Below are 26779 nucleotides of genomic sequence, written 5' to 3'. Positions count from 1 at the left end.
ACGTACGGACGACGGACGGACGTACGGTACGGACGACGACGAGTACGACGACGACGACGAGGACGACGTAGACGACGACGACGACGAGNGNGNGANGNGNGAGAGAGAGAGAGAAAGAGAGAGAAAGAGGTGTTGGTCGACGTTGGGTGCGCCCGCCCCTCTGTGCCCTCCACCTTGCAAGAGGCCGCGCGGATCCGCGCTGCGCTGCGCGCTTTTGGCTGCGCTTTTGGCTGCCGTGTGACGCGCGCCCAACTTTTTCCCACCTTGTCGTCTTCCCACCAATCCCGCAACCACCACATCCCCCCTCGCCATCCACACCATCCCCGCCTCCGACTGCCAGTCTCGCTTTCGCGACTTGCAGTGGTCATCTAGCCCACCGGCACACATCCCCCTCTAGTGCATCAAGGTCGAGGGCTTAGCACAGCATCACCTCGCCTGCTCGCCCGCCCGCCGGTGTCGCCTGCCAGCCTGGCCACTGCAGGTCCAGGCCGCCCTAGGCGCACCGCCGCGGCCGACAACCCAGCGGCTGCCACGCACCAGCCACCCGAACCCGTCCTCATAATGTCCGCCACAGCTCCCTCCAGCCCGGCGACCCGCCCGAGCGGAGCGGCAGCGGCACCACCACCGCAGCAACCACCCAACGCCTCCCTCCCCCAGCCACTAATACCCCTTTCCTTCATCGACGCACCCTCCCAGCGTTTCTACGCCTGCTCCCTGGCAATAGCCACTCAGGCCTGGAAGTACACTCACGTGGTCAAGGCCCTCTTCTCCACCAGCGACGACGCCAGCTCGGCATTCAGCCTCTCGACCGCCATCCTCGTCGACTTTACCGTCCTCTTTGTCCTCTCGCGCCTCGGCATCCCGAGGCTCGATCCCCGTCTTGCCGCCGCCGCGACACCCGCGCGTCCGGCACAAGCGACATCCTCGATCTCGGCCAGCCCATCGCAAGGCCCTGGCCTCACCTATGCCCGCTACGCCGTCATCTTTGGCTCGCTCGTCCTCGTCGACTCGATCCTCCTCGGCCAAGGCACCGCCAACCCGGTCGTCTGGCTCTTTTCCACCCTCCTCGGCTTCCTCAAGGCGGCATCCAGTCTCGTAGGGCTCGAGCTCGACCTTGGACCTCTTGGCGCCGATGCGTTCGCACGCCAGCTCAGCATCAGCGAGGGCCGCGTGAGGATCCGCGACCTGGTGCAGCCAAAGAGCCACATCCTCGGCCAGCACACCGTCCACATCCTACCCTACAGCACCGCAAAACTTTCTCCCTCCTCGGCGTGCTACTGCGTCGGTCCTGGCACGCCCTCGGTCACCATCCCCGTCCTCTTCAACAACACCGAGCCCGACTTGCTTCAGTACTCAGTCACCGACTTTGTCACCGGCGAAGCGGCGCTCTTCAACATCAGCGTCACCGACCTCGTCGCGCTGCCGGCCTCCAGGGCTGGCAGGGAGCGACCGGACGAGGATCTGCAGGTGGCCGCAGCAGCGGCGACCAAGAACCGCAAGCACGACGTCGAGGGCCTGGGCGCCGACGAGGACGAGCTCGACGAGCCTCTCTCCTTCCTCAAAGGCTCCACCTACCAGGAAAGGGCCAGGCTGAGGGCGGCCAAGCGCTCAAAGGGCGCAAAGAGCGCCGTCCGCAAGGGTCCAGCCGGCGCGGTCGGCCGTACCAAGGCGGCCACGCAGCTCCTCTACCACCTGCCCGTCCACAGCGCTGGTCGGGTAAGGCTTGAGAGGGTCCTCGACAAGGCGAGGAACGATGCCCGACTCTCTTCTGCGGAGGCGCTCGTCGTCGAGTGCCCGACGTCGACATTTGTCGCGCCAAAGTCGGCGGTGGCCGAGGCTTCCAACTGGCTCGAGGCCGCGCACAAGTGTCCGGGCGAGAGCGCCGAGCTGGCGGTCCAGGTCCGGGGCCTTACTCCGTTGGAGTTGCAGTACCGACGCTCCTGGGAGCCCTCGGCGCAGCAGGGCTCCGGCCGCAACCGCCACGTCGAGCCGCTCGACGAGGTCCAGACCATCTCGCGGATCTCTTCGCCCCACCACGCCTCGCCGCTGCTGCTGCCCGAGGCCGAGTCGATCCTTTCTCCCGTCGAGCGCATCGCGCTGGCTCAGGAGAGGACGAGAGCCGCCGCCCGAAGTGCCGGCAACACGCACGAGGACTACGCCTGGGCCGCCGCGAGCGAGGTGTCGATCCCGCTCAGCGTCGAGCTGGAGCGCGCGGGGCGCTACACGTACGAGCTTGAGAGCGTCAAGGATGCGTGCGGCAATGTGGTCAAGGCGCACGGTCAGGCCGCGCCATCCCTCGGGCCGGGCAGCAAGGTCAAGCGCAAGCTCGTCAAGGGCATGGGCAAGGACGTGCCTTCCACCGTCACGTCGCAGCAGGTCGTCGTCCACCCGCGCGCCAAGTTTGCCTTCAGCGCAAGGAGCTGCCAGCCGGGCTACCCGATCAAGATGCTGCGGACCCAGAGCCATCTCAACGTCTCCCTGCTGGCCAACGACGGCGACCGAGAGTCGGGCCCGTGGGAGGTCGACCTGCACTTTGATCCGGACAACAGCGCTGCCGGGCAGGACCCGCTAGCGCGAGCGCCGGCCACGCCGTGGGTGCGGCCGCTGACGATGGAGAGCGGCGCGGGCATCGCCCAGGTCCAAGTCAGCGCGCCCGGCACCTACAGGATCGGCAAGGCGCGCGGCAGGTACTGCACCGGCGAGGTCGAGTCGCCCTGGACCTGTGAGGTCATCGACGTGCCGCCGCCCACCGCCAAGATCTCGTTTTCCAGCATCGAGGACCGCTGCGCCGGCCCCGTCGGCGTCAAGGCGCTGTCGATCCTCACCGGCAGCCCGCCGTTTGAGCTCGAGTACGAGGTCAGGCGTCACGGCGAGAGGTCGCACCCCATCCGACGCCGCATCATGCAGACCCGCGATGAGCTCGAGTTCCGCCCAAACACCGAGGGCCCCGTCACCTACCGGTTCCTCAAGCTGCACGACGCCAACTACCGCAACATGATCCTCGACGGCCCCAGCTTCACCCAGGACGTCCACCCTCTGGCGACGGCGCGCTTTGCGGCCAGCCATGGCAGATCGGCCGGACAGCCCATCGTCGTCCACAGCTGCGCAGGCAACCGGGCGCAGGCGGACGTCGAGCTGGGCGGCACCGGGCCCTGGGACCTCACCTACATTGTGCGAGGCGCGGGCCGCTCCGAGACCAAGGAGGTCAAGAAGCTCACAAGCCCGAGGCATACGCTCGACTTTGAGCTCGCGCCCGAACTCGTCGAGGCCGGCGGCCGGGCCACTGTCAGCCTGGTCAGCATCCGCGACGCCAAGGGCTGCGAGCGTCAGCTGGCCACGAGCGACCTCAACATCGAGATCCGCAAGGCGAGGTCGACGGTGGGCTTCCTGCCCGTCACCTACGACACGCGCAGGCAGGTCGAGATCCTCGATGGCCGCCAGACGCGGTTGCCGCTGCGCCTCGAGGGCGACGGGCCCTGGACGGTCACCTACTCCTGGAGGGCCGACGAGAGCTCGCCCGAGCAAGAGGAGACGCTGCAGCTGTCGGACAGCTCCGCCGCCATCCCGGCGAGGCGCCCGGGCGTGTACACGATCAAGTCGATCCGCGATGCGTACTGTCCCGGCTCGGTGCTCGCCGACCAGGAGTCGTACCACGTTCACGTCCGCTCGAGGCCCGCGGTGCACTTTGTCGAGGATGCCGGCCAGGTCGTCCGGAACGGATCCGTCGTGCGCGCTCCCGTCTGCCAGGGACGTCCAGACGCCGTCGATGTCCGCATGACGGGCAACTTCCCCCTGCAGATCGCTTACGAGCACCAGGCCCCTTCGTGGTCTGGCGGCGCCGACGTCGACGGTTCCCAGGCGCTCGGCTCGGCCATTGGCGAGATTGCCTCGCAGGGCAAGCGCCGGCGCAACTCGTTCACCTCTGCGCAGACGGTCAGCAACCTGGAGCTGTCGACCCTGACGCCCGGCTGGCACACGTACACGATCGAGTCGGTCGGCGACACGGCGTACCCGCCCGCGGCGCTGCAGGGCTTCCCGCGCGATGCGCCGAGACGGCTCGAGCAGATGGTCTACCCGCTGCCCTCGGCGAGCTTTGTCCACGGCGGCAAGGTGCCGTCGTTTTGCATCGGCGACAGCCTCGATGGCAAGACGCACGACGGCAAAGCCAGCGGCGGCTTCGAGCCCACGGTGCGGCTGAGCGGCACGCCGCCGTTCACCGTCGAGTTTGAGCTGCACGACATCACGTCGCGCTCGTCGGCATCGGCATCGGCGGCGGCGGCGGGAGGATCGCGCAGCCACGTCAAGACGATTGTGCGATCCGACGTCACGACGCACGACTACCGGCTGCGCATCCCGCGCAGCGACTTTACGTTTGAGACGACGGGCAAGTGGACACTGCAGGTGACGCGGGTGCGCGACGCGCACGGGTGCGAGTTTGCGCCGCTGAGCGCCGGCCGCGCGGTGCCCGCTTCGGCGAGAATCGAGCTCGAGGTGGCCGAGACGGCGGGCATCTCTGCCTCGTCGACGCGCGACGACTACTGCGTGGGCGAGTCGGTGGACTTTGTGCTGCAGGGCACGCCGCCGTGGACGGTGACGTACGACTTCGAGGGCAAGACGACGCGCGCCGTGTCGCGGCGGCCCGAGTTTGCGCGCGTCGCCGAGCGGCCGGGCACGCTGCGCATCAAGAGCGTGGCGCACCAGCAGAACCAGTGCCGCACCCTGCTCGACGAGGGCAAGGTCGAGGGCATGGTCAAGACGATCCACGACCTTCCCTCGGTGCGCGTGTCCGAGGGGCGGCATTACGTCGAGGATCTGAGAGAGGGTGAGTAGAGAGAGAACGGCTTGCTGCGTCGACGGAATGCCGTCCCTCTCCTCTCCGTGGGGAAACGAGCGAGAATGCCACCTCTGTCCAGACAGAACAGACAGACTGACTCGGACCTGACCCCCTTCTTCGCGACGATCCCGTCCGCATCTGCAGGCAACCAAGCGGAAATCATCTTTGACCTGGTCGGCGAGGCGCCCTTCTCGTTTACGTACCAACGTACCGAACCGGCGGATACGCACAGCCGTCCCAAGGTGCTGGAAACGCATACGGTCCAGGGTATCCTCGAGGATCGATTCAGCATCTGGACCTCGGTCGAAGGTACGTCCCCAGCGCCTTACTTCCTCTCTTTCTCCTCCCGGGTGGTGTGAGAGAAATGACAATGACACTGACGACACTGACGGACACGCGGCCCTCTTTGCGGGATCAACAGGAACCTGGTCAGTCACCTGGCTCATGGACCGTTGGTGCCAGGTCAGCCTCGATGCGCATAGCGGCTCCTCGACCTCGCTCGGCAAATCGAGGTTGGCAATCACCCCATCTTGATCGGCCCAGCGCGCCACCGCCAAGCCGAGCCGAAAACGACAAGCCGATGGTACGATAGCAGCCGCCGCGTCATCATGACACGACGGCGGCCACTGGGAAACCGCCCATGAAGGGGCCCAAAATGTCCATTCCTCGGTCGTCGCCGCGCGACACTACTCTACCACCGATGAATACAGAGACCGAAGATCCGCGATCCTATCTCACCTTGCCCCTGCCCTCCCTTCCGCCCTCGTTCTTAGCTTCACCACCTTCTGTCCCACCACCCCACTCCATCGGACAGGACGAGCTCGATGGCGCATCCACGTCCGCGACCCGAGGGCAAAGGGCGCTCAGCGACGCTCGCGCGCCTGCTGCCTCGCCTCGTCGGCGAGCAGCTCGCGCACCTCCTTCCAGGGCCGCTCGTCCATGCGCCAGTAGGCCGCGGGCCCGTTTGGGCTGTTGCGCTCGTGGCCCGCATCGGTCCAGATGGCGTACATGGGCGCCCGCGTGCCCGGAGGACCCGGCTGGATGGCTTCCGACTGCCACCGGTCTTCGCCCTCGTAGCCGTGGACAAAGGACCAGTGGATCCCCTCGATCCGTCTCGACCCGTCACCGCTGCCGCCGGCCCGAGGCGCGCCCCGACGCGGACCATAGATGGGTCGCACCGTGCCGTGGATGGTGGCGCGCGTCTGGTCGGATCCCGTCACACATGTCATGCCCCGGAACCGGAGGGGCGGGTACCTGCCGTCGCACTGCTCCTCAGCTGGCTCGTCGCTTGGCCTCTGCTCGCCGCCGGTGCCGAGCGTCTGGCCCGGGAGCGGCAGCAGCCCCATGCGGATCTGGAGCAGGTCGCCAAACGCCTCTTCGGTGCTCTGCAGCGTCGGCAGGACGAGACACAGCTCGCACCGGTGCTTGCTGTCGCTCACGCCCGCCAGGCACGGCACCGGCGCTGCCTCGGCCGCACGGCCGTTGCGCGGTGCCTTGGTACCGTTCGACTCGGGCTGGCCCTTGGCGTTGGCCCAGTTCATCAGCGCCGCCCGATGCTGCGCGAATCCGGCATTGGACGCGATAAACACCGAGTAGTCCAGAAACGCTGCGCGGCGGTCGTCGTCGACAAGCGGGCAGATGACAGTCGAGGCGTCAGCCGTCTGGCAGTCATGGCCGCGATCGAGCTGCCACGCCAGCACGTCAGACTCACCGTAGCTGCCCGCCCAGAAGCCTTCCACGCGGGCCCAGTCGTAAGGCTTGAAGTTGGGAGAGTCGGCCAGGGAGCCGGGGCGATCGCCCAGGCTCGTCGACCAGCCGCTCGGGATGCCGAGCAGCCGCTTGTCTGCCATCGGATCGACGGTCGCGCCGGTCGTCGAGTCAGTCTTCTTGGGCAGCTGCAGGCCGAGGCCCCAGTTCATCGTCCTCGCCTCCTCGAGGTTGGCGTGCATGACGATCATGATGGCCTCAACCGTCTTCCAGTCGATGCGCTTGCCGCAGAGCACGGTGGCTGCGGGCAACCGCTCGCCCTCGCCCTCGCCCTCGCCCTGCGCCTGTTCCGCGCCATCCGATACGGGCAACGGCTCCCTCTTGCCCTCGTCGACGAGCTTCTGGTGGTAGGCGTCTGCTTGGTCGCGGACATAGCAGCCGGTGTGGTTGCGCACGAGGCCGCCCCGGAGCAGCTCCCGCAGGCCCATCGGGTCCATGAAGCCGTCGAGGTCGAAATCGTCGTCATCCTCGTCGTCATCATCGTCGTCGACCTCATCGTCGTTGTCGCCACCGTCATTGCCATTGCCATCGTCATCGTCATTGACTTCACCCTCGCCATCGCCATGGGGCCTTCCCCTGCCGCGTCCGTTCCTGTCTCGGCCAAACTCGATCGGGACCTGCCCCTCGCCAGAGCCGGGCGCATCGGATGTCTGGTGGAAACTGGCGTCGCCACCGTCGTCGTCGTCGTCGCTGTCATGGCCGTCTTCCGAACCGAAATCATTGAGGTCCCGGTCGATGTTCGCGACCACTCTTCGTTGATAGGCGCGGTGAATCTCCGAGGAGCTGTCGCTCTCGACATCGCCCTCGTCCAGCGCTTCGTCGTCGCTGCTCTCTTCCAAGAAGATTGGCACCGGATCGGGATTGATATCCTCGCTGTCGGTGCTGTCGTCGTCGTCGTCGCCGTCGTCGTCGTCATCCGCGTCGTCGGGACCATCATGGCGCGCAGCGGGATCCCTCCGGCGATAGAAGTGGAAGGGCCCGTAGCCGTTCTCCCAGCCGGTCCAGCCGGCGTCGTAGACCCGCCTCCGAGCGGCAGCACGGGCGGCGGCGCCGTACCTAAAGGTCGATCGAGGGCCGTGCAGGCAGTGGAGGTGGGCCGCCAGCTCGGTATCTGGCGCGACGGCGTCGTGCTCGGCGCCATCGTCGACAACGCTCTGGAGGCAGTCGGGCAAGGAGCGCTTGAGGATCCTAAGCGAGCGCCGCCTGCTGGGTCTAGCAGCACTCGAGGCCGTCGCCGTGCTGGCGCTCTGCGCCGCTGCCGTGGGAGGTGAGGTCGACGCGGCTGCGGAGCTGCCCTCAGAGTCGACGGACGGCTCCGTCGCCGTCTTGCGCCGCTTTGCCCGGCTGCGCTCGGATGCCGAGTCGAGCTCGGTGTAGACCTGCGGATACATTGCAACGGCCTGCTTCCACGATGCGAGGTGTTCGGGCCGCGAGCGTGGGTAGATCCACCTTTCCCATGGCGTCGGATGGCTGCTGCCATTGGCCAGGCTGTCCAGCCAGGCGGCGTTGCGGCCGTCGTGAGCGCGGCTCTCTGCGGCGTCGAGGAGGGCGGCGAGGACATCGTTGTACCGCTTGACGACGACGGTCTCGTCGAACTCGGCGCGGTCGAGGCTGCGCTTTGCCGCCTCTCGCTCTCGGATCAGGCGCAAGGGCGCCGTCCAGCGCTCGGCTGCGGCATCGTCGCTTTCGAGCGGCTGAGGATCCCAGTGCAGGCGGAAAATTGCGGCCCAGAGTTGCGCGTGGCCGTTGCCGTGGTGTCCGTAGATCGAGTACCGGATCAGCTTGCAGGACTGGGCGAGATGCTCAATGTCGGCGGGCGGGAGGAGGTAGAGGATCGCATGGAAGACTTCGACGGGCAGATCGACGAGCGGAGGTGGATACGAAGAGGCGGCGGCAGTGACGGCGCGGCCTTCCGTCATGGTGGCGAATGGATCGTGTTCCGAAGGGGGGAGGGTGCCGAAGAGGCGAAGGGATGAAGGAGGGAGGGCAGGGCGGTGGTGGCGGCGAGGGTAGAGCCGACTGCCAGACCCGCAAGGCATTGCCGGAAGGCTGAGCCGGCGGGGCGGGGTTAGGTAGGCAGCCAGGCAGGCAGGCAGGCAGGCAGGCAGGCCGGCCAGGGTGCAGCGAGCGCGGGCTGGCTGGCTGGCGCAGGGTCCAGCCTGGCTCGACCTCGGGCAGCCCGGCCTGCCTGCCATCATCCATGCCAGGCCTGTGCGCGCGACGCCTGCCTGGTGTTAGCTGCCTTATCGCCTGCGTGCTCTTATCGAGGCAGACGACCGAGCGCCTCGATGGCAGGTGTGATGGTGGTGGGGTTGCCTCCTCGCTGCGGCCAGCAACGGCTCCTTTGACGACCCGACCATGATCCCCTGCTGGCAACGGCACCACTCCAGTCTTCCCGAATCGGCAGCCGCTCAACTGCGCTCAACTGCAGCCACCCTAACCTGCTCCGAGAGCCAAAAGGGTGCGGAGCCGAGCTCGACGAGCGTCAAAGTGGAGCAACAGCCAGCTGCCGCCTGAGGCCATCCACGTACGCTTGGCGCCCAAGCGACTGGACCAGATGTCGAGCGTCGCCGTCTCGGCTGCTGCCTCGACCCCTACACCACTTCCTCGACCTCGCTCTCGTTCGCAGGACAAACCTCTCAACGCCGCCGCCGTCGCCGTCTCTGCAATCTCTACGCCTGACTTGCTCAAGAAGCCCGCTCTCAGACCCCTGCATCGACCCGGCCAGGCCCAGACGTCGGCTCCTTCCGATTCCACTCCGGTCCCGGCAGAGTACCCGCACCATCACTCGGCGCACCCGTCACCGGTTCGAAACATCAGCTCGAGCAAGCCAGACGAGCTGCGTCACACGACTCCGCTCGAGAATAGCGGCCTTCGTCCCGAGCAGAGCGACAGCGACCCTTTGACCAGCAGCATCATCTCGTTTCTCGCGCTGCCAGAGCAACAAAGCATCGGCGACGTCGAAAACCAACCTCTCGCACACTAGCCGCACCTCGGCCCATCTCGGCTCGAGCAAGCATCGCCTGCACCTCACGTTCAACATGTCGGACTCGCAGCCAGGCACAGCGGGAAGCCCGCACCTCTTCCACCACTCGGACGAGGGCGAGCGCCAGAAGCCCACCACGTCGGCCAGCCATGCCGGCGATACCGAGACCAACCCGACCGTCTCGGCGACCGGGATGCCCCGCATCATCCCGCGCCACGCCGACGAACGAGGCGCCAAGGAGCAGGACGAAAAGGACGCAGAGGAGGGCTCGGCCCCTTCCGAGCTTGGCTTCGAGTCCGGCTCGCGCCACGGTGACGCCAATGGGTCCGACGCGGAAGGCGACGACGACGACGAGACCACGGCCCTGTCCCGCACCAACGATCCGCACTACGCGCCCTCTGGCTCCCTGACCATCGCCGCGCTCTCGCCGTCCTCGGCCATCCCGTTCAAGAGGCGGTTAGCGCTCCTCACCTCTTCGCTCTTCATCAACCTCGGCCTTCCCTTTATCAACGGCGTCATGCTCGGCTTTGGCGAAATCTTTGCCCGCGTCGTCCTGGCACCCGCCCTCGGCATCACCGGCGTAGGGTGGAACGGCACCACCGACCGCGCCCGCGTCGTCTCGAACCCGTTCTCGAGGAGGCAGACGAGCAGCCTCGACGCCGTCACCGCCGGTGGCGATCGCACCCGGTCCGGCCAGGCCAGATGGACGAGCGGCGGCGCGTGGAGCCAGGGCGCGTCTGGTACCATCGACGACATCGACGAGGAGATCAAGGAGCGCACCGAGGAGAGGGGCGAGGAGCTCTATCTGTAGAGCCAGGTCGGCTGGCCTCGCACATCGGCGTTGCAGTGATCGACCCAGGCCCACCACGCATCGGCGCCCTCCACGGTTCACCTGGCTGCCTCGTCGAGTCACGCCACGCCACGCGAAAGCAAGAGGTATGTTTCGGATACAGGAGGGGGCCATGCTCTTTGGAATGCTCGATAGAAATACAGATTGTGGTGACCCTCGCCTCTTCTGCCGCCGCCGCCGCCCCACCCTTGCTTGGCTCTACTTTTCGCCTCGTCCAGCGGCCGCAGGTGCCGCCTCGACATCGTGGCCCTGCTTCCTGGCCTGCTTCTTGGACTTGCGCTCCTCGATCCACTGCTTGCCCTCCTCCTTTCTCTGCTTGTCGTCGGCCTTGTCGAGCGGCAGCTCCTCGAGGAAGAAGAGCGTCAGCAGGAACGCGACGAGGATCATGGCGAGGCCAAAGTAGAAGACGTTGCGGAACGCCGCCACGTACGCGGCCAGCAGCTCTTCGCGGAGCTGCGCCGAAAAGGGACCGGTCCGGATCGACGTCGGGTCCGAAATCACCTGGCGGATGACGGACTCGTCGACGCCCCGCAGGTGGTTGCGCACCGAGTTGTTGAGGATCGTGTAGCTCGCCGCCAGCGCCAGCACTCCGCCAAAGAGCCTGGTAAAGTTTCTCGTCGACGTCACTACGGCCAGGTCCTTCCGATCGACGGCGTTCTGCGCCGCCACGAGCGTCGTCTGCAGCGTGCCGCCGGCGCCGAAGCCCGCGAGGATCAGGAAGCCGATAACCTCGCCGGTGGGCGTGTCGACGTCGAGGAGGGCGAGGAGGCCGACGCCCACGGAAAAGATGGCGAAGCCGCCAACGATAAAGGCCTTGTACCGGCCCGTCTTGGAGACGAGGATGCCCGCCGCCGTGCTCGTCACCGCCTGCAGCGCCATGAGCGGGATCAGGCAGACGCCCGCCAGGATGCCCGAGAAGCCCTTGACGACCTGGGTGTACTGGGGCACGAAGAAGAGGAGCAGATAGAAGATGCCGCCGGAGCAGGCCGTCTGCACCAGCACCGAGGCGACGGTGCGGTTGCGGAAGAGGCGCATCGGCACCAGCGGCAGCGGCACCACCTTGGCCTCGACGTAGGCGAAGACGAGGTACAGGACGCCGCCCGAGATGAGCGTGCCGAGGACGCGGGCGTCGGTCCAGGGAAACGTCTGGCCGCCCCAGTTGAGGCCGAGGAGCATGAGCACGGTGCCGGCGAGGACGAGGGCGACGCCGAGGTAGTCGATCTTGGCCAGCTTGGACCTGACGCTGCCCTCGACCTTTTTGAGGGGCAGCAGGAGGATGACGGCGACGAGGGCGAGGACGATGATGGGGATCGCGATGATGAAGCACAGTCGCCAGTTGGCGCTCGCCAGCGCGCCTCCGACCAGCGGGCCGCCCGAGTTGGAGATGGCGACGACCATGCCGAGCACGCCCTGGTACGTGCCCCTCTCGCGGAGGCTGACGACGTCGCTCACGATGACCATGACGAGCGTGATGATGCCGCCGCCGCCGACTCCCGCAATGGCGCGGAAGACGATGAGCTGCGTCATGCTCTGCGCGGCCGAGCAGAGGATCGAGCCGACAAGGAAGAGGCTGAGGGAAAAGACCATGCACACCTTGCGCCCAAAGATGTCCGAGAAGCGGCCGTAGAGCGGGCACACTGCCGTAGAGGTCAGCAGGTACGACGTCGAGAGCCAGGACGCGTCGGCGCCGGCGCCAAAGGCGCGGGTTATGGTGGGCAGAGCCGTCGAGACGATGGTCTGGTCAAGGAGCGCGATGAAGAGCGCGCACGACAGGCCGGCGAAGACGAGAATCACCTGTGGGCCGAGCGGCGGCGGTGGCGGCGACGAAGAAGGGATGGCCGCATCATCAGCAACGATCCAGCTTCGAGGCGCCGACGGCGCGGCACGGGACAACTCACCTGCTTCCTCGGGAGGTAGTTGGTTTGGTCCGACAGCTTGACCTTTGCCTCGGTGCGGCTGTCGGGCGTCGGTGCGACAGTGGTGCCGTGGTGGTCGTCATGGTGCGAGTCGTGCGAGCTTCTGCTCTCGTGACTTTGAGTCTGGTCTAGGGGCCTTGGGTCGGAGCGAGGGGATGGCTGGCCGTCATAGTCGATGCGGGTGTCGTGCGAAGAGCGCGGCTCCATGTCTATTTGCGAGGGTATGGAAGGTGGCTGGGTGCTGCTGTTGGTAGGGCTGGACGAGAGCGCTGCAGCTGCATCGACCGGGGATGGCGCAGATGGTCCGTCGTTGATATGGCCTTCGGCTGGCGCCGTCATGACGCCGGGAGCTAGCCGATGGAAGAGGGCCGACGCAGTCGCTGGACGGTGATCCGGACCAGCCGGGCACAAGGAAGGTTGGCGATGCTCTCCGGGCTTGGCGTTGTCGGGTCTGTGTGGTCGTGTGAGCTATGAGGTAGCGCAGGGGAGCTCAAGGTTAGGCGTCAAAGGTAGATTGATGATGGACGAGTCACGGAGAGTGCAGTCTTGTTTTGCTGCGACGATGGCGGCGGCGGCGGGATTGGGCGGAACTCGACGGGTGGGATGGGGCGCCAGGTCCACATCGATGGGCGAGAGGGAGGGGGAGCCGGTGGCCGTGTTGGGCATGGTGGTGCAGACTCAGCCTCCCGGAGTCACAGGAGTCTGCGCTACGCTGCTGCGAACTCACGACGGCATCGGCGGAGGCGGAATGGGGCCGAAGCGTCAGACGACGACGGCGGCCACGGCGCAGAGCAGAGAAGGCCGTCGTTTCAGCCGGCTTCGACGCCGAGCCCAAGATGCGACTCTATCTGCTCTGTCCATCTGAGCGGATCGATGCCGAAGCTCGGTCGCGGAACAGGGTCTGCCGTCGGCACATCCGCAATCAAAGCCAGGGCGTGTGTGTGTGTGTGTGTGTCCACGCGGTGGCCACCAGCGCTCCACCAAGGATGTGAGCGAATACGGCCCAAAGAGGACGTAGGAGGTCGCCGCGGCGGCCGTACGAGGAGCAGCGAAATCCCATCGGCCACCTCCACGCGGAGAAACCTCGACTGCCGCTGCGCTGCTTCGCTCAGCGAACGCCGTACGTTCGCGGCATGGGGGCGGGATTTGGCCGATGCGGCTAGGCCGGCGGGCGAGGGGGCGGATGCGTGCGTGCATGTCAGCGTGGACGATCCTCCATCTCTTCGGTCGAAAAGATCCGATCGGGCGGGCCGCTCAATGGCCTGGGCTGGCCCGTCGGAACCGACCGAAGGAGCATCCGCCGAAGCGGGCGTGCCAGAAGAGAGAGGCGTGCGCGGGTGTGTGCGTGAGAGCGTGCGTGCGTGCCTTCGTCTGGATCTGGCAGGACCAGCCGGGCTGCCTCCACAAACGAGCGGCAAAAGGCAGGCAGGCAGGCAGGCAGGCAGGCAGGAAGGAGGACAGCCGGACAGGCGGACAGGCAGACAGACGAAGCGCCCGCAGCGCTGCGCTTGGACCGCCGGAACGCCGTCTGCACGCCCGCGCTTTGTGCATGCGCACACCGCCAAAAAGCTTCCGGCCCGCCTTACCTGTCCCACCACGACCGCTCGATCCACCTTGCCAGAAGGCTTACCCCAACGACATCGTTCGACCCACCGACAGACGGAGAGAAACACGATGGCATCCACTGCCGATTACATCTTCCTCGTCGTCGTGCTCGCCATCGTCGCGGGCCTCGTCTACGCCCTCAAGCCAGGGCAAGAGGGCGGCCGCAGCTTCAAGGACAGCCAGGAGGCGCTCAAGGTGCGCATCCGCCCGTCGCACAGACGCCGTCGTCGTCGCCTGTCGACGCTCTCGTCGCTCACCTGTCATCGCTCTCATCCATCCTTGTCTTTGCGTCGGGACGCTGCAGAAACGCGGCATCAACCTCTCCTCGTCCGGCCTCTCGGTCAAGTCGGACCGCAGAGCAATGTCGCAGCAGGAGTACATCGTGAGTCCGCGCGCCGCCTTTGTCTCCCCCGGTCACGACCCTCGTCGCTCTCGTCCGCTGAACGACCCCTCTCCCCCATCTGCCATCCGTCCGCTCCGCTACGTCAACCAATGCCTGCGCACCAGGACAAGACCCAAAAGAGCTTCGCCAACTCCGCCGATAGAATCTCCAAGCACAGGGACGCATTCAAGTTCGGCGGAGGGAGCGGCGATGCCAAAAAGAAGGCATAGCGCAAGCATAGCGACGCTCGGATCCCTTCTCTGCCGCCATCGTTTGCAGCGATTTGTATGTACCTCTGCCTTTATGGAACGGAACTCGAGACCTTGCCTTTACTTTCCGAAACGACGGTCGGGCCCTTCAACGAGCGACGTAACAGCAGCTTGACGGCCAGCCCGGGAGAGCGTGAACGGTCCAAGAGATGGGCTGCCTCCCGTGACGAGCTTGTCGACATGTACTCGATGAGCGGATTGACAGGTTGTCCAAGCCTCCCCTCGCTTGCCACTGCGGCCGGGAGATTTGCAAAGGTTTAAGTAGAGCGGAACAATCGTCGTCAAGCCTGTCCCTTCGACCCTCACCATCTCTATCCTGACCACGTCTACGTCATGTCTTCCCAACCCCGTAGCCCCGACCGCACGGCTCTGTTCCTCGATCAAGGGGCCGAGCACCGTGCCGACATCGACGGCTCTTTCGAACGAGACGAAGACGGACTCGAGACGCCCCGGCGTGTTCTCGAGGAGGCCGAAGTCGAGCGCATCCTGGCCCGTCGTGATGGGGACGATTCCGTGCAGAGTGCTCTGACCGACGTGTTCGGATCAGAGCCGGAGTCTGAAGACGAGACGAGCGACGCGACCTTGCAGCGGGCCAGGGGCAAGAGGCCCGCAGATTCCCCGGAAGATCAACATCTGGAGCAGCCTTCCACATCTGAAGATCGTCGCAAACGGCTCAAGCCCCAAACCGAGCGCCCCCCGAGAAGCTTCGGCCGCACGAGACTCTACAGTCCGCCTCGTCGGTACGCCGGGGCAACGTACAGCACCCGACGAGAGAGCCCTAGCAGCTCGATCATCGTCATCAGCAGCGATCCGCCGGAGCCTCCGCCAAGAGTCATCGTCATTGGGAGCTACGAGTGCCCCATCGACCTGGACGGCTCCTCCGACGCTGGCACGCCGGATCCCACAGTCGTCATTTGCCGCGGCGGATGCGCCACCGATTCTGGCAGTGAGATCATAGAATCGTTCGTCGACGACAGCAGTGACGACGACGACGACGACGACGACAAGAAACACGTCGAGTTTAGCACTAAGACCGAAGAGTCGTTCGACGACGATGAGGTCGACGAAGACGAGGAGAACGACGACGAGAGCGGCGACGATTTCAGCGATGATGGCAGCGACGACGTCGAGGCAGCCTCTTTCCAACGCCCCTTCTACCACGTCGACAACAAACCCTATCGTGTCGCTTCCCACATGGAGGAGGCTCCCGATCGCCGTGCCTTCGACAAGGCTGCCGACCTCGATGCCAGAGTGATGAGGGACAGGGACACGCTGCTCGCCTCGCGAGCGGCCCAAGACTGCGGTCGCCCCATCTTCGAGGTCGCCAAGAAGCACTTCATCCTTGCGCTGCAGGGCAAATCCGCCCTTTACCCGCCCATCTTTGGCAACCACGGCGAATACTGGCTCAAGGGCAAGGCTCTCCGATGGCTGCGCAAACACACGGACCCCATCAAAGCTGCCAAGGGGGACGTCGGCGCCAATCAAGTGCTAGCCGACAAGCTCGCCCGGGCTACCAAGACCGTCCCGATGTCGGCTCCGACCTTTGTCACTCGCATCGGCAACGCCGTCGAGGGCGTCAGGCGCGACGGTGCGCTCAGCAGCGACTACAAGTCGGCCGTAGAAGACGCTCTGCGCATGGTCATCGACTTTATCCGCCACCTTGACGAATCGATCGACCCGGACCTGCGGCTGGCGCTTGAGCGCTCTCGCTTCCTTGAGTGGGTACCGTTCATCAACCAGGCCGTGTCGGAGCTCCGGGGCCAAGCGGTCTCTAGCAAATTCTGGACGGGACGCTTTCAGAAGCTCTACCCTAAACCCGTGGCGGGCTTTTCATCAGAAGCTGGCATCTTCCGGGCATTCACGGGGCGCAGCTACGACGCCGCCTTCATCGCCGATCGGGCGGCTGAGGGTGTGCGCCCCGTCGGTTGGGCGTTCAAGCAGGACCTGGACCGCTTGAGGAGCAGGCCAGGTCTCCTCTTCCCCAGGGAACCGCGGGGCGAAGCGTGGACACCTTTGACCGACGCCGACCTGATCGCAAGGCAGCCGGAGCCCCCGGCGGTGCCTGTCGAGGACCCCGAGATGCTTCCGCCTGGTCCCTCGTCGGTGACTCGGCTCGGAAGACACGTCACCGGTCTCTCGATCCGCGTCGGGGGAAGGGGGGAATGGCCGCGTGGTCAAGGACCCACAATCAGCTTCTCGGGCCTGGCGACGGCCATGACTCCGCCGAAGGCCCGCGCCGACCTCGCAGGCGAGCTGTTCAAAGGCGTCCACATCGCCAGCATCGCCTATCGCGAGGCTCCGCAGCCTGGCGACGCGAAGGACGAGGTCGAGATCACCTTTTCCGACAGCGCCCACCTCTATACGGCCCTGGTCATGGTCGACAGATGGATCGCCCTCGTCGGCTTTTCGGACCCTGTCCTCTGCCCCGTGCCTGGCCTCGAGGGACCACATCATCCCCTCAGCCATCTGTCTGCGACCGTGGAGGTATCAAAGCGCACCACCACGACCAGCATCCAGCTGGGCTTCGCCGGGGTCCCTATGGAGAAGCCGGCCTACGCAGCTCGGATCATCCAGGACGGCTTTAAAGGCGATCTGGGCCGAACCGTCAAGGTCAAGGTCACGTACCCGGATCCGCTGATAGCATGGAGGATGAGGGGCAAGCTGGCGACATGGGTGACCTCTGAGCCGCCGGGGCGACTACGTAGCTCGATGCTTGAGCCCCACCACGCGGCCTACAGACCTCCCAACTGCCACCGCTGCGGCCGCATCGGCCATAGCGCGGACGAGTGTGTCTCCAGCCGCCTTGATCGGGGCGGCTGCCCGACGTGTCGCAGGGCAGGCCGGTCTCCGTGCGGCGGGAGCCGATGCCCGCTGCTGACGGGCTATACCTCTAGCGCAAAGACCCTGGTCGACGAGGCGATCTCGTACGCCACGACGGAGGGCATCTACGCGTGCCGGGAGCCCCCGGCGTACCTGAGAAGCCTGGCAGTCGACCCGTCCAAGCACATTGGACGCAAGGCCGTGGCCGCGTGGTCTCTATCGAGAAGCTGACTGCGGTTCCTTGCGTGTCAACCAGACTGTGTTCTTTCAATACTTTCGAAAGTTCCCCGCTGCCCAATCGGACAAAGGCAAGGTCGTTGTCACGATGTTTATGGGCGTATCACCGAGGTGGGGGAAGGCCGCGAAGATGACGACGAGGAGTCGTGTATATAAGGTCCTAAAGGGTCGTCTGCCGATCCCCCTTTGCTTCCCGACCCACCATCCCCCCCTACCTCCTGTTTCGACCATGTCTTCCTGGAATTGCCAACCTGCGAGCCCATTTGCCTCTGCCAATCGCCCGGTTGAGTACTACTTCGACAAGCAAGGCAGACCGATCAGGCCGTTACCAGCAGCTGCACCCCATCGCTCCGACGCCAGCCACGAGCCGAAGAAGGCCCCGCCACCCAGCTACACGCAAGTCGCCCAGGCGAGCCCATGCCAACCCGCGGCGATTGGCGCGGCAAGGCATAGCAGCAACTCCGTCGGCCTTCAGCAGGCTCCCTCGCAGTCACCGAAGGCCCAAAAGGTCGCCACAGCCGGCCCTGCGACTCAGGACGCACTGCGCGCAAAGGAAAGAGGGCATCAAACGACCACCGTCCCAGCCCCGTCGACGCGCACCACCGATACCCCCCTTGACAGTCCAGCCACCAAGGTCTCGGCTTCCTCCGGAGAAGCCGAGGTCGACAAGGTCGGCGCAGGCGGTACTGCTCCCAAGAGGGCCGAGGAAAGCACGGCAAAGGAGTCTGGCCATGTAAGCGTGGCCACCGATGTGGTCAAGCCTGCTGCGCTGACCTACCCGGACTTCGAAGAAGGCGATGCCTTCCATCATTCCATCTGGCCGTCGCAAGAAACGTCCATCGCGTTCGAGGAGCTTCCACGACTCAACTATGCCTTCCCTACTCCTCTGGCAACGCATCGCTACCGCTTCGCCTGCGACCCTCCGGCTGACGAGGAAGAGGAGGGCTGGGCGCGATGCAGCTTCCACCGACAGATTGTGCGGCAGGCGTCGGCGAAAGGCGTCAATGTCGGAAGGCCGGCAATCATCTTCCCGACCACATTCAACGAGGCCTACGTCGACATCACGTACGGCGACCTCGAGTCGTGGACCGCAGGTCGTGACTTTGGTCTGACGTTTAACGACACCGCGTTGTGGCTCGTGTCGTCGTGTCGACCGCTCGGGCTTCGAACCACGGTGCTCAGCGTCGATGGTCTGCCGCCAACGACCGACTTTGCGGCTTTCCTCAGGTGCTTCCAATCGGCCCTCGGCACTTACCTGGCGGTCGACCGCATCTGGGCCAAGTACGTGCGGTACTCTGACGGCAGCTGCGCCCTTGGCCGCAAGCTCACGATCCTGGCGACGTACAAGGACAAGCACGACTTCCTCTCGCTGCCCGGCTGGCTGCTCTACCGTGGCTTCGAACACCGCCTGAGCTTCATCGACCGGCCGGACCTCTGCTGCAGCTGTCGCCTCAGCCGCGAGCCGCACACCAATGTCGACTGCATCTGGCAGCGCTGCAGGCGCTGCGGCGAGCGTGGCCACAAAAGAGTCGAGTGCAAGGACGAGCGCCCGACCTTTTCGCTCCCAGAGCCGAAGCGGACGAGGCTGGCCATCGAGGGCTCTGGAGGCGTAGCGCGAGCGGAGGGTGAAGGCGAACGGTCGTGATTCTGTTGTCGAAGCAGAGCAGAAGCACTCCAATGTCGCTCAATTGAATGAAGACAGTCTCGGCCAAGGTGCCGCCGAGGTTGACGTGTCCAACTACCCTCAACAGGACCACTTACTCCGCTATGGGTTCGTGCCAAGACTGAGCCTCGCCCTACCGTGTTGCTATCGCCGCTGAGCAAGAGGAAACGAAGTCGAGGGCTTGGTAGAGAGCCCGGGTCGGGCTCAACGTGTGGCAGCGATAAAGCTTGATATCAAAACAAGACGCTTATCGATGATGCCGTGTGTGGTGCATGCTGCGACTGCTCGTCGGTCGAGAGGGCAGGGCGACAAAGGCCAGCAGCGGGCCACCCACGCTCGGGCCTCATATCGGCAAAGGCTCGGACCAAGCCTGGCTGCCCGCTTGCTTGTTCACACCTGCAGCGCCAGCATCGCTGCGCGGCATACATTCACGAACGTCGGGGCGCAGCGCTCGGCCCCCCCACGCCCTCCAGACTGCATCCTTGGGGCCCCTGCTTTTTTTTTTCTTGTTCTTGTACCACCACGAAGAAACCTCCTGCCCCGCTCTGTCCCGCCCTCCAGCCATCTTCCGTGCGCTGATTAGGCTATATATGCAGCATACCTTGCTGCTGAGCTCGTTCCGGCCAGCCCCTCCCGCTTTCCCACCATCTTCGCGCCAGCACCGACTTCCGACGATGTCATCCACCATCGACGAGAAGGACCCCGGCAAAGGCAGCGCTGCCGTCCTCGATAAGGCCTCGACGCCGAAGCATCCTACGGCCCAGCCCAGCCCGCGCGAGCCAGGAGCATCGGGTACACCGTCCGCTGGAGAGTCCGCGAAAGGCGAAGGCTCGGCCGACGTCAAGGCCGCAGCAGCCCCTATTCAGACGCAGACGTCCGCAGGAGCCAAAGCGTGCACAGCCACGAGCGGAGACAAGCCTGCTCCATCAGACCTCCCCCCGCAGGCCAAGAAAGCGTGCGTTGGCGCAGGCGCTCATGCCTCTCCTGCTGTAGTCAAGCCCGCCGCGAACATGGCTTCAGACCCAGCAACCCCCTCGGCCAGCGTCAAAGGACCAGAGGCGTCCAAGGGAAAGGCCCCATCGGTGACTGCCGCCTGGGCCGGAGCATCCAAGTCGACAGTCCCGAGCTCTCCCTTTACGTTCGAGTTGAAGCCATCGATGCTCTCGGCCCCCCGAGCGACGTCCCTGGCATCTCCCTCGAGGCCCATCAAGACTGCGCCGGTCGCGGTCGACAAGGCCTCTAGCCCGGCCAAGCCCATGGCGAACGTCGACAAGCAGCCTGCCTCTCGGCCCAAGTCTACGACTGGTGCTGACAAGCAAGCGATGACCATTGCCGGCAAACAAGCCACGTCTGCTGGTCCCGTCGACAGAGACGAGGGCGTCGAGTTCATCAACCACATCTGGCCAACGCCCGAGACGCTGATCAGCTTCGCCGACCTGCCCACGCCGGATCGCGCCTACCCAGTCCCGCAGGGCTGCCATCGCTACGAGTTCACGTCGTTCGGCGCTCAAGGCAGAGAGGAACGCAGAGCGGCCGAGCGTACATTCCTGCAGCAGATCAAGAAGCAAGCCGCCGAGCACGGCGTCGATGTCGACCACCTGTCCTTCACCTTCCCAATGATCTCGGGTCCGGATCGCGTCGTCGATGTCTTCTACCGCTCGCTCGAGGCATGGACAAAGGCCCGTCGCTTCACCCTGGTCTACGACAGCGTGCCCCTGCAGCTGGTCGCTTCGTGCCGGCCCCTCGGTCGAGGCACTACCGTCCTCACCCTGCGTGATCTCCCCCCGACAACTGACCTGCCTTCCTTCCTGCAGTCCTTCCAGTCCGGACTTGGTCCCTACCTGACCCTCAACGACATCTGGGCGGACTGCCTGCGACGAGCGGACGGGACCGTCGCGTTCAGGGGCACGTTTACCATCCTGGCGACCTTCCGGGGACACCACGGACCGTTCTCGCTGCCTGGCTGGCTGCAGTACCGCGGATTCGACCACCGCCTCGGCTTCCTCGGCCGTCCCAACCTCTGCTCGCAATGCCGCCTCGAGCGAGACCCGCACACCATCGACGCGTGTACCTGGCAGACCTGCCCGCACTGCGGCGGGCGAGGACACAAGCGCCTTGATTGCGACTCGCATCCCCTCGCCATCCAGGCCAAGAAGTTCTATGACAGTTTCTACGGGATGTAGCGTACGCAGCACAACCCGAGAGGGCAGAGACGGCCACGCGGATGCAGAGACGTTAAAAAGGCGAGATGCAGACTTGTTTTCAGCAGGAGGGGATCGCCGGCGATGGCCCTGACCAGGCGGACAGACGGTCGAGGTTCAGGACGACGAAGCGATGGAGATGTTGCACAATGCGCGGCGGGGATATGGAGGTATCTATGGATGCCATGAGGTATGGGTACAGTGGATAGGAGGCCGAGCCCATGCGCATCTTCATCGCCTCGACTCTGGCGCGTTGGTCGAGGCAGCGACGAGGACGCACTTGGTCGGCGGGTGGCCCCACTCGTTGCAGACGGTACACAGGAGCCTCTGGGTGCACTCGCTGTTGAGGTGAGGCCGAGCGGGCCCGCGAATCTTGCAGTAGGTGCACCAGTCCGGCCGGCCGTCGTACCAGAGCTTGCAGTCGACCGACTGGTAGTTGATCCAGCCGGGCAGGTTCCTGGGCCCACACCCATGCTGGTAGTGGCCGAGGATGGTGACCTGGCCGTCGAACTCGCGGCGGTTGTCGCGGCTGCGAAGCTGGTACATGCCCCACATGTGGTCGATCCTGAAGTAGGGTTCCAGCGAAGCCGTTAGGACGGCAAAGAGGGTGCTGTACTGGCAGAAGCCCGTCAGGTTGGTCAGCTTGAGGACGTGCAGGTACTTGGACAGGGGCGATCCGGTCGCGACGAGGGGTAGGGGACGGTCGTGGTGCGTCAGGACGAGCTTGCGTGCCTGCTCGAATGCCGAGGGGCGCGGGAAGATGAGGTCGACGTGGCGCCTGCCGTCGAGCGAGGAGTGGAAGGCGTACTGCGGGCGGTAGGCGTCGGGTTGCTGGTGCATGATCTGGCGGGTCAAGTCGTCCCTGAGCCGCTCCTCTTCCTCGTCGCTCAATGCCGGCCCCTCCTCGAGGCGATAGCGCAGTCCCAGCGAGGGCACCTTGTGTGGGCTGGTAGGATCCTGCAGATCCCGGAACGGGTGGGTGCACCGGGCGCCGTCCGGGTAGACGTGTACGGCGACTGGTCGCGTGGCGGCGCTCGAAGCAGCTTCGGCGCCCTCTGACGGGGCGACCTCCTCGACCTCGCCCAGGGTGAAACGGTCTGGCGTGTGTCGCGTCGATGTCGAGTGGCGGCGGAACCTGCGCGGCAGCCCCGTGGGCGGCACGGCAAACACAGCGGCGATGCCCGTCGCGGCAAACGAGGGGCCCACACTGTCCTGGCTGCTGGCGATCGACGATTCCGTCGAGTCCTGCGCCGTCTTTGGACGGCCTGGCCGCCGCAGCGAGGTGCTGCTACGTAGAGAGAAGCGGCGTTTGAGATCGAGCGTCTTGATCATGTTGGTAGCTGTAGCGGTCGTCGTCGTCGTCGTCGTCGCTGGTTCGCGGCGGTGGTGATGGTGAGTGGCGCGAGGATACCGTGAGCGAGCATGCCGGGCAGGAGAGCGACCAGCATGGCCTTTTATACAGAGTGGAGCGCATCAGGATGACAATGGAGGATCGGGCGGTGGGGGTGGTTAGCTCGAAAGAGACGGTGAGTCCAAGCACAGGGAGCGAGGAGCCAGCGGATCGCTGTAACCGGCCGCGAAGGTGGGGGCGGCGTCGGGCCCCGTTGCGCCCCGGAAATGTGATCCCGGCGTGTCGTCGGTCACGCGTCTGCAGCACCCACCGCAGCCCTGCCGGTACCTACGCGCACCAGCCAAAGGGTCCGTCCGTTGGGTCCCGACTCGAGGAATGCTAGAGCGTCGACGGTGGTGGCGCCCCCTTTGCTGCCGACAAGAGGTCAGACCACGGGCCAGTCGTACAGAGGCCAAAGGCAGGTCGAGTTCAGGACAAAGGTGGCAGGCAGGTCGCGGGCTCGAGCTCCATGTCGAGGCGCGCTAGTTGCAATGCCCCTTTTCGACACGCTTTCCGAGGAGGTGCCGCGCTCGTTTCGTGATCCCTGCGATTGCTTTCGCGGCCGTTTCTGCGAGACCAAAGGCGATCTGTAGAAGACAGCACCCTGCCTTCAGGTGGGTGCTGAATTCTACAGATCGCCTTTGGTCTCATGGAAATGGCCCCGAAAGCAATTGCAAGGATCACGAAACGAGCGCGGCACCTCCTCGGAAAGCGTGTCGAAAAGGGGGGCAACGGGCAACGGGCAATGAAGCCGCGGAGGTCTCGGGCCGATGACAGCCCCCTCCGCGGGCGGACGCAGGCACAGCGCAGCGTGACGTGACGCTTTTGCGCCCTGATCCCTCCCTGGCTGGCCCCTGAATCGTCCTACCGTGCTCTCACTAGGTCGCCGCCCAGGCAACCGCAGCCTAGCCACTGCCGTGTATGAACCACTTTGTCAGCAGCGCGACCACACATGCTCAACATCGAAGGGGGAAAGGGACTGGCCCGACTGGAATGGGCCTCCGGGAATACGTGAAGGGCGGGAATACGTGAAGGGTGGGGGGTCGTGATGGTGTTACAGGATCATCGGATCGACAGATATCGATGGGAGAGGGGGGAACCGTCAATCGTAAAGAGGCACAGAGGCAGGTGACGGGGGCGGGAAGAAGCTGATGAGGCCGAATGGACGGCCTCATCAAGCCTTGGCCTCGTCCTTGGACTCGGAGTCGGGCGACGAGGCCGAGGCAGAGTCCTTGGTGAAGATCGGTCCCGAAGCCTTGCCGACCTCGATGTCGCGCGCCAGCTGCTCGGTCTTGTTGTTCTGCGCAATCGCCCTCGTCCTCCAGGCCGGGACGCCAGAGTTGAAGATCTCGTCGACCTCCTCGAGCGACTTTTTGGCCGTCTCGGGGAAGGCGAAAAAGACGTGGACGGTCATGGCGAAGCAGAAGACGCCGAAGATAAGGTACGACTTCCACTGGATGTTGCGGAAGCTAGGAGGCACGAAGTACGAGAGGGCGAAGTTGAAAATCCAGTTGCAGCTGGTCGAGACGGAGCCGGCCTTGCCACGCAGCCTGGTCGGGAAGAGCTCCGGAGGGTAGGTCCACGAGACGGGACCCCAGGTCGGCGCGTACGACGCGACAAAGAGGAAGGTGCACGCGATGATGGCCTTGGCGGGGGCGCCCTCGACCTTCCAGCGGACGGGCGTGTCGGACTCGACAAAGTGGCCGTAGCTGGCCATCAGACCGGCGATGGTGAACAGCCAGACCATCATCAGGGTCGAGCCAACGAGCAGCGTGGGCCTGCGTCCCCACCTGTTGGATTGCGAGGCGCCAAAGAGGACAAGGGGCGCGAGAATGTCAGCGGTGCTCGTCCGGCGTGTCTCCGTCACCGTCGCCCAGAACCCTCCTTTCCGGTCAACTCCACCCCACCGGTTACAGGCATCGAAAGGGCGCCCAACATGGCGCCGCGAGAGGGTCTCCCGGTACCGCCCGACCTCGGCCCTGCTTCTGGCTTTGCTGTCCCGCAGGGCACCAACGGGCACTCTGCGGTCCTAAAGCGAGGCGTCCGTGCAGGCGCATGCACGTCAGGGTCCAAGCCCCACATCTGCCTGCAGTCGGGCTCGGACCCTCCTGCCGCGCCGCCGAGGGACGCGTCGCCGCTAGATTTTTGCCCTCGCACCGCCAGGGATGCCGAGTCGCCCCGAAGACCATCAAACAACTCCTCAAGACTCAAGAGCGAGTACTCACCTGTCGAGATAGAGAAGAGCAGGGATTGTCATGAGCACGTTGATGACGTATTGAATGCTTGAGGAGACGAGTGCGATGTTGCCGGTCTGGCCCGCCATCTGCGTCGCGTCGAGGTAGAGCAAGGGAAACAAAGAAAAATAAGGGTCAGCCAAGCAGTTCCTCGACGACTTTTCCGTCTGTTTTCGTCGTTCTTCGTCGGAAAACTCACGGCGAAGATGTAGCCAATGTAGTACATGCAAACATTCATACCTGTGTCGTTCACGGACGTGAACGTTGTGCGTTTACGGGTATGAACGTGGTGCGTTGACGAGGAGGAACGCGCGAACGTTGTGCGTTTACAGGTATGAACGTGGTGCGTTGATGGGGAGGAACGCGCCAGAAGCGTGTGACCATGGTGCGATCAAGGGTGTAAACGTGGTGCGATCATGGATGTGAACGTGGTGCGTTCAAGGGTGTGAACATCGTCATGTGTAAGAGCGGGTTGATGGGGACGGACGTGGTTATAGAGAAAACGGTAAGATGATGGCGTCAGGAAACATATCAGAGAGACAGGGCCCGGCCGATAACCCGTACGCGTCGGCAACGAGGCAAAACTCACCGGTCAGCTGCGACCAGATCTGGGTGAACATGGCGATGTGGGTCCTCCAGGCCATGCCGTTGCGGAATAGGTCGAGGTAACCGGAGCCGCTCTTGCTCTCCTCCTCGACGGCCTGCTGGATGGCCTGGAACTCGGCCTGGACGAGCGGGTTGTTGATGTCGCCGTGGCCGTGGACCTGGCCGAGGACCTCGAGGCACTCCTCGTGGCGGTTCTGGAACGCGAGCCAGCGGGGCGACTCGGGCATGAAGGGAATGAAGCCCATAAGGACGATGGCGGGGATCATCTGCAGGCCCCAGGGCAGGCGGAAGCTGGCGGTGCCGCGGCCGTCCTGGTCGCCGCCGATGCGGTTGCCGAGGAAGCTGCAGCCGTAGCTGACGTAGTAAAAGACCATGATGCCGATGGTGATTGACCACTGCTGGCAACCGACGAGGCGACCGCGGATGCTGGCGACCGAAAGCTCGGAAATGTAGACGGGGACCTGGGCCGAGGCGATACCGACGCAAGCACCGCAGAGGATACGGCCGACTACGAGCATTCCGACGTTGACCGAGGCGCAAGAGATGATGGAGCCGATGATCCAGAGAATGCACGAGAGGAAGATGGCCTTCTTGCGTCCAAGACGGTCGGTGAGAAGACCGGAGACGATGGCGCCGAGGAACGAACCGCCGGCCATCGAGGCGGTGATGCCGCCCTGAACGTCGGCACTGGGGCCGGGCGAGCAGAGAGCGCCAGGACGGTCGGGGCACTCGGTGATCTTGTCGTTGGGGCCAAAGTAGACGAGGTAGTTGGGCGTCGAGAGGATGGCCGACATCGACGAGACGTCAAAGCCGAAAAGCATGCCGCCCGTGCACGCCAGGGCGGTCAGGACATAGGGGTTGGTGATCGTCTTCATCGTGGCAAGGGTCGTGAGCGCGCTGACCGTAGTCGGGCGCAGGCGTGAAGGGTTTAGGGGGAGTGGGGAGGGGGGATGGTGGGAAGAAAGGGGGCGGATTGAGATGTGGCGCCGAGGGACCGACGACCTTTATACGGGCGTCGT

The 26779-nt window shown here is 65.0% G+C and overlaps 10 protein-coding genes across 10 annotated transcripts; 6 read left to right on the top strand and 4 right to left on the bottom strand.

Annotated features, from left to right (window-relative positions):
• Window positions 1-561: 561 nt before the first annotated feature.
• On the top strand, window positions 562-5368 carry PFL1_00794 (uncharacterized protein; the record flags this gene model as incomplete). Its single annotated transcript, XM_007878296.1, has 3 exons — window positions 562-4822; window positions 4979-5143; window positions 5256-5368. The coding sequence occupies 3 exons, from the start codon at window positions 562-564 to the stop codon at window positions 5366-5368; spliced, it is 4539 nt and encodes a 1512-aa protein (XP_007876487.1).
• Window positions 5369-5697: 329 nt separating this feature from the next.
• PFL1_00793 (uncharacterized protein) lies at window positions 5698-8520 on the bottom strand (the record flags this gene model as incomplete). Its single annotated transcript, XM_007878295.1, has 2 exons — window positions 5698-6440; window positions 6546-8520. 2 exons carry the CDS (start codon window positions 8518-8520, stop codon window positions 5698-5700), a joined length of 2718 nt encoding a protein of 905 aa, XP_007876486.1.
• Window positions 8521-9642: 1122 nt separating this feature from the next.
• Window positions 9643-10398, top strand: PFL1_00792 (uncharacterized protein; the record flags this gene model as incomplete). The annotated part of the gene is made up of 1 exon (XM_007878294.1): window positions 9643-10398. One exon carries the CDS (start codon window positions 9643-9645, stop codon window positions 10396-10398), a length of 756 nt encoding a protein of 251 aa, XP_007876485.1.
• A 237-nt stretch (window positions 10399-10635) lies between these two features.
• Window positions 10636-12692, bottom strand: PFL1_00791 (uncharacterized protein; the record flags this gene model as incomplete). Its single annotated transcript, XM_007878293.1, has 2 exons — window positions 10636-12231; window positions 12336-12692. 2 exons carry the CDS (start codon window positions 12690-12692, stop codon window positions 10636-10638), a joined length of 1953 nt encoding a protein of 650 aa, XP_007876484.1.
• Window positions 12693-14027: 1335 nt separating this feature from the next.
• On the top strand, window positions 14028-14570 carry PFL1_00790 (uncharacterized protein; the record flags this gene model as incomplete). The annotated part of the gene is made up of 3 exons (XM_007878292.1): window positions 14028-14153; window positions 14263-14340; window positions 14466-14570. The coding sequence occupies 3 exons, from the start codon at window positions 14028-14030 to the stop codon at window positions 14568-14570; spliced, it is 309 nt and encodes a 102-aa protein (XP_007876483.1).
• Window positions 14571-14942: 372 nt separating this feature from the next.
• Window positions 14943-17660, top strand: PFL1_00789 (uncharacterized protein; the record flags this gene model as incomplete). Its single annotated transcript, XM_007878291.1, has 2 exons — window positions 14943-17395; window positions 17444-17660. 2 exons carry the CDS (start codon window positions 14943-14945, stop codon window positions 17658-17660), a joined length of 2670 nt encoding a protein of 889 aa, XP_007876482.1.
• A 235-nt stretch (window positions 17661-17895) lies between these two features.
• Window positions 17896-19311, top strand: PFL1_00788 (uncharacterized protein; the record flags this gene model as incomplete). The annotated part of the gene is made up of 2 exons (XM_007878290.1): window positions 17896-18129; window positions 18157-19311. 2 exons carry the CDS (start codon window positions 17896-17898, stop codon window positions 19309-19311), a joined length of 1389 nt encoding a protein of 462 aa, XP_007876481.1.
• Window positions 19312-20339: 1028 nt separating this feature from the next.
• PFL1_00787 (uncharacterized protein) lies at window positions 20340-21512 on the top strand (the record flags this gene model as incomplete). Its single annotated transcript, XM_007878289.1, has 2 exons — window positions 20340-21053; window positions 21144-21512. The coding sequence occupies 2 exons, from the start codon at window positions 20340-20342 to the stop codon at window positions 21510-21512; spliced, it is 1083 nt and encodes a 360-aa protein (XP_007876480.1).
• Window positions 21513-21761: 249 nt separating this feature from the next.
• On the bottom strand, window positions 21762-22862 carry PFL1_00786 (uncharacterized protein; the record flags this gene model as incomplete). The annotated part of the gene is made up of 1 exon (XM_007878288.1): window positions 21762-22862. One exon carries the CDS (start codon window positions 22860-22862, stop codon window positions 21762-21764), a length of 1101 nt encoding a protein of 366 aa, XP_007876479.1.
• Window positions 22863-24094: 1232 nt separating this feature from the next.
• On the bottom strand, window positions 24095-26635 carry PFL1_00785 (uncharacterized protein; the record flags this gene model as incomplete). The annotated part of the gene is made up of 4 exons (XM_007878287.1): window positions 24095-24710; window positions 25146-25243; window positions 25354-25394; window positions 25744-26635. 4 exons carry the CDS (start codon window positions 26633-26635, stop codon window positions 24095-24097), a joined length of 1647 nt encoding a protein of 548 aa, XP_007876478.1.
• Between the last annotated feature and the right edge of the window lie 144 nt (window positions 26636-26779).

The sequence above is a fragment of the Pseudozyma flocculosa genome (genome assembly GCF_000417875.1).
Source record: "Pseudozyma flocculosa PF-1 unplaced genomic scaffold scaffold00002, whole genome shotgun sequence".
Taxonomy (NCBI): domain Eukaryota; kingdom Fungi; phylum Basidiomycota; class Ustilaginomycetes; order Ustilaginales; family Ustilaginaceae; genus Pseudozyma; species Pseudozyma flocculosa.
Note: the sequence above shows the minus strand (reverse complement) of the source record. Positions and strands in the feature narration are given on the sequence as shown.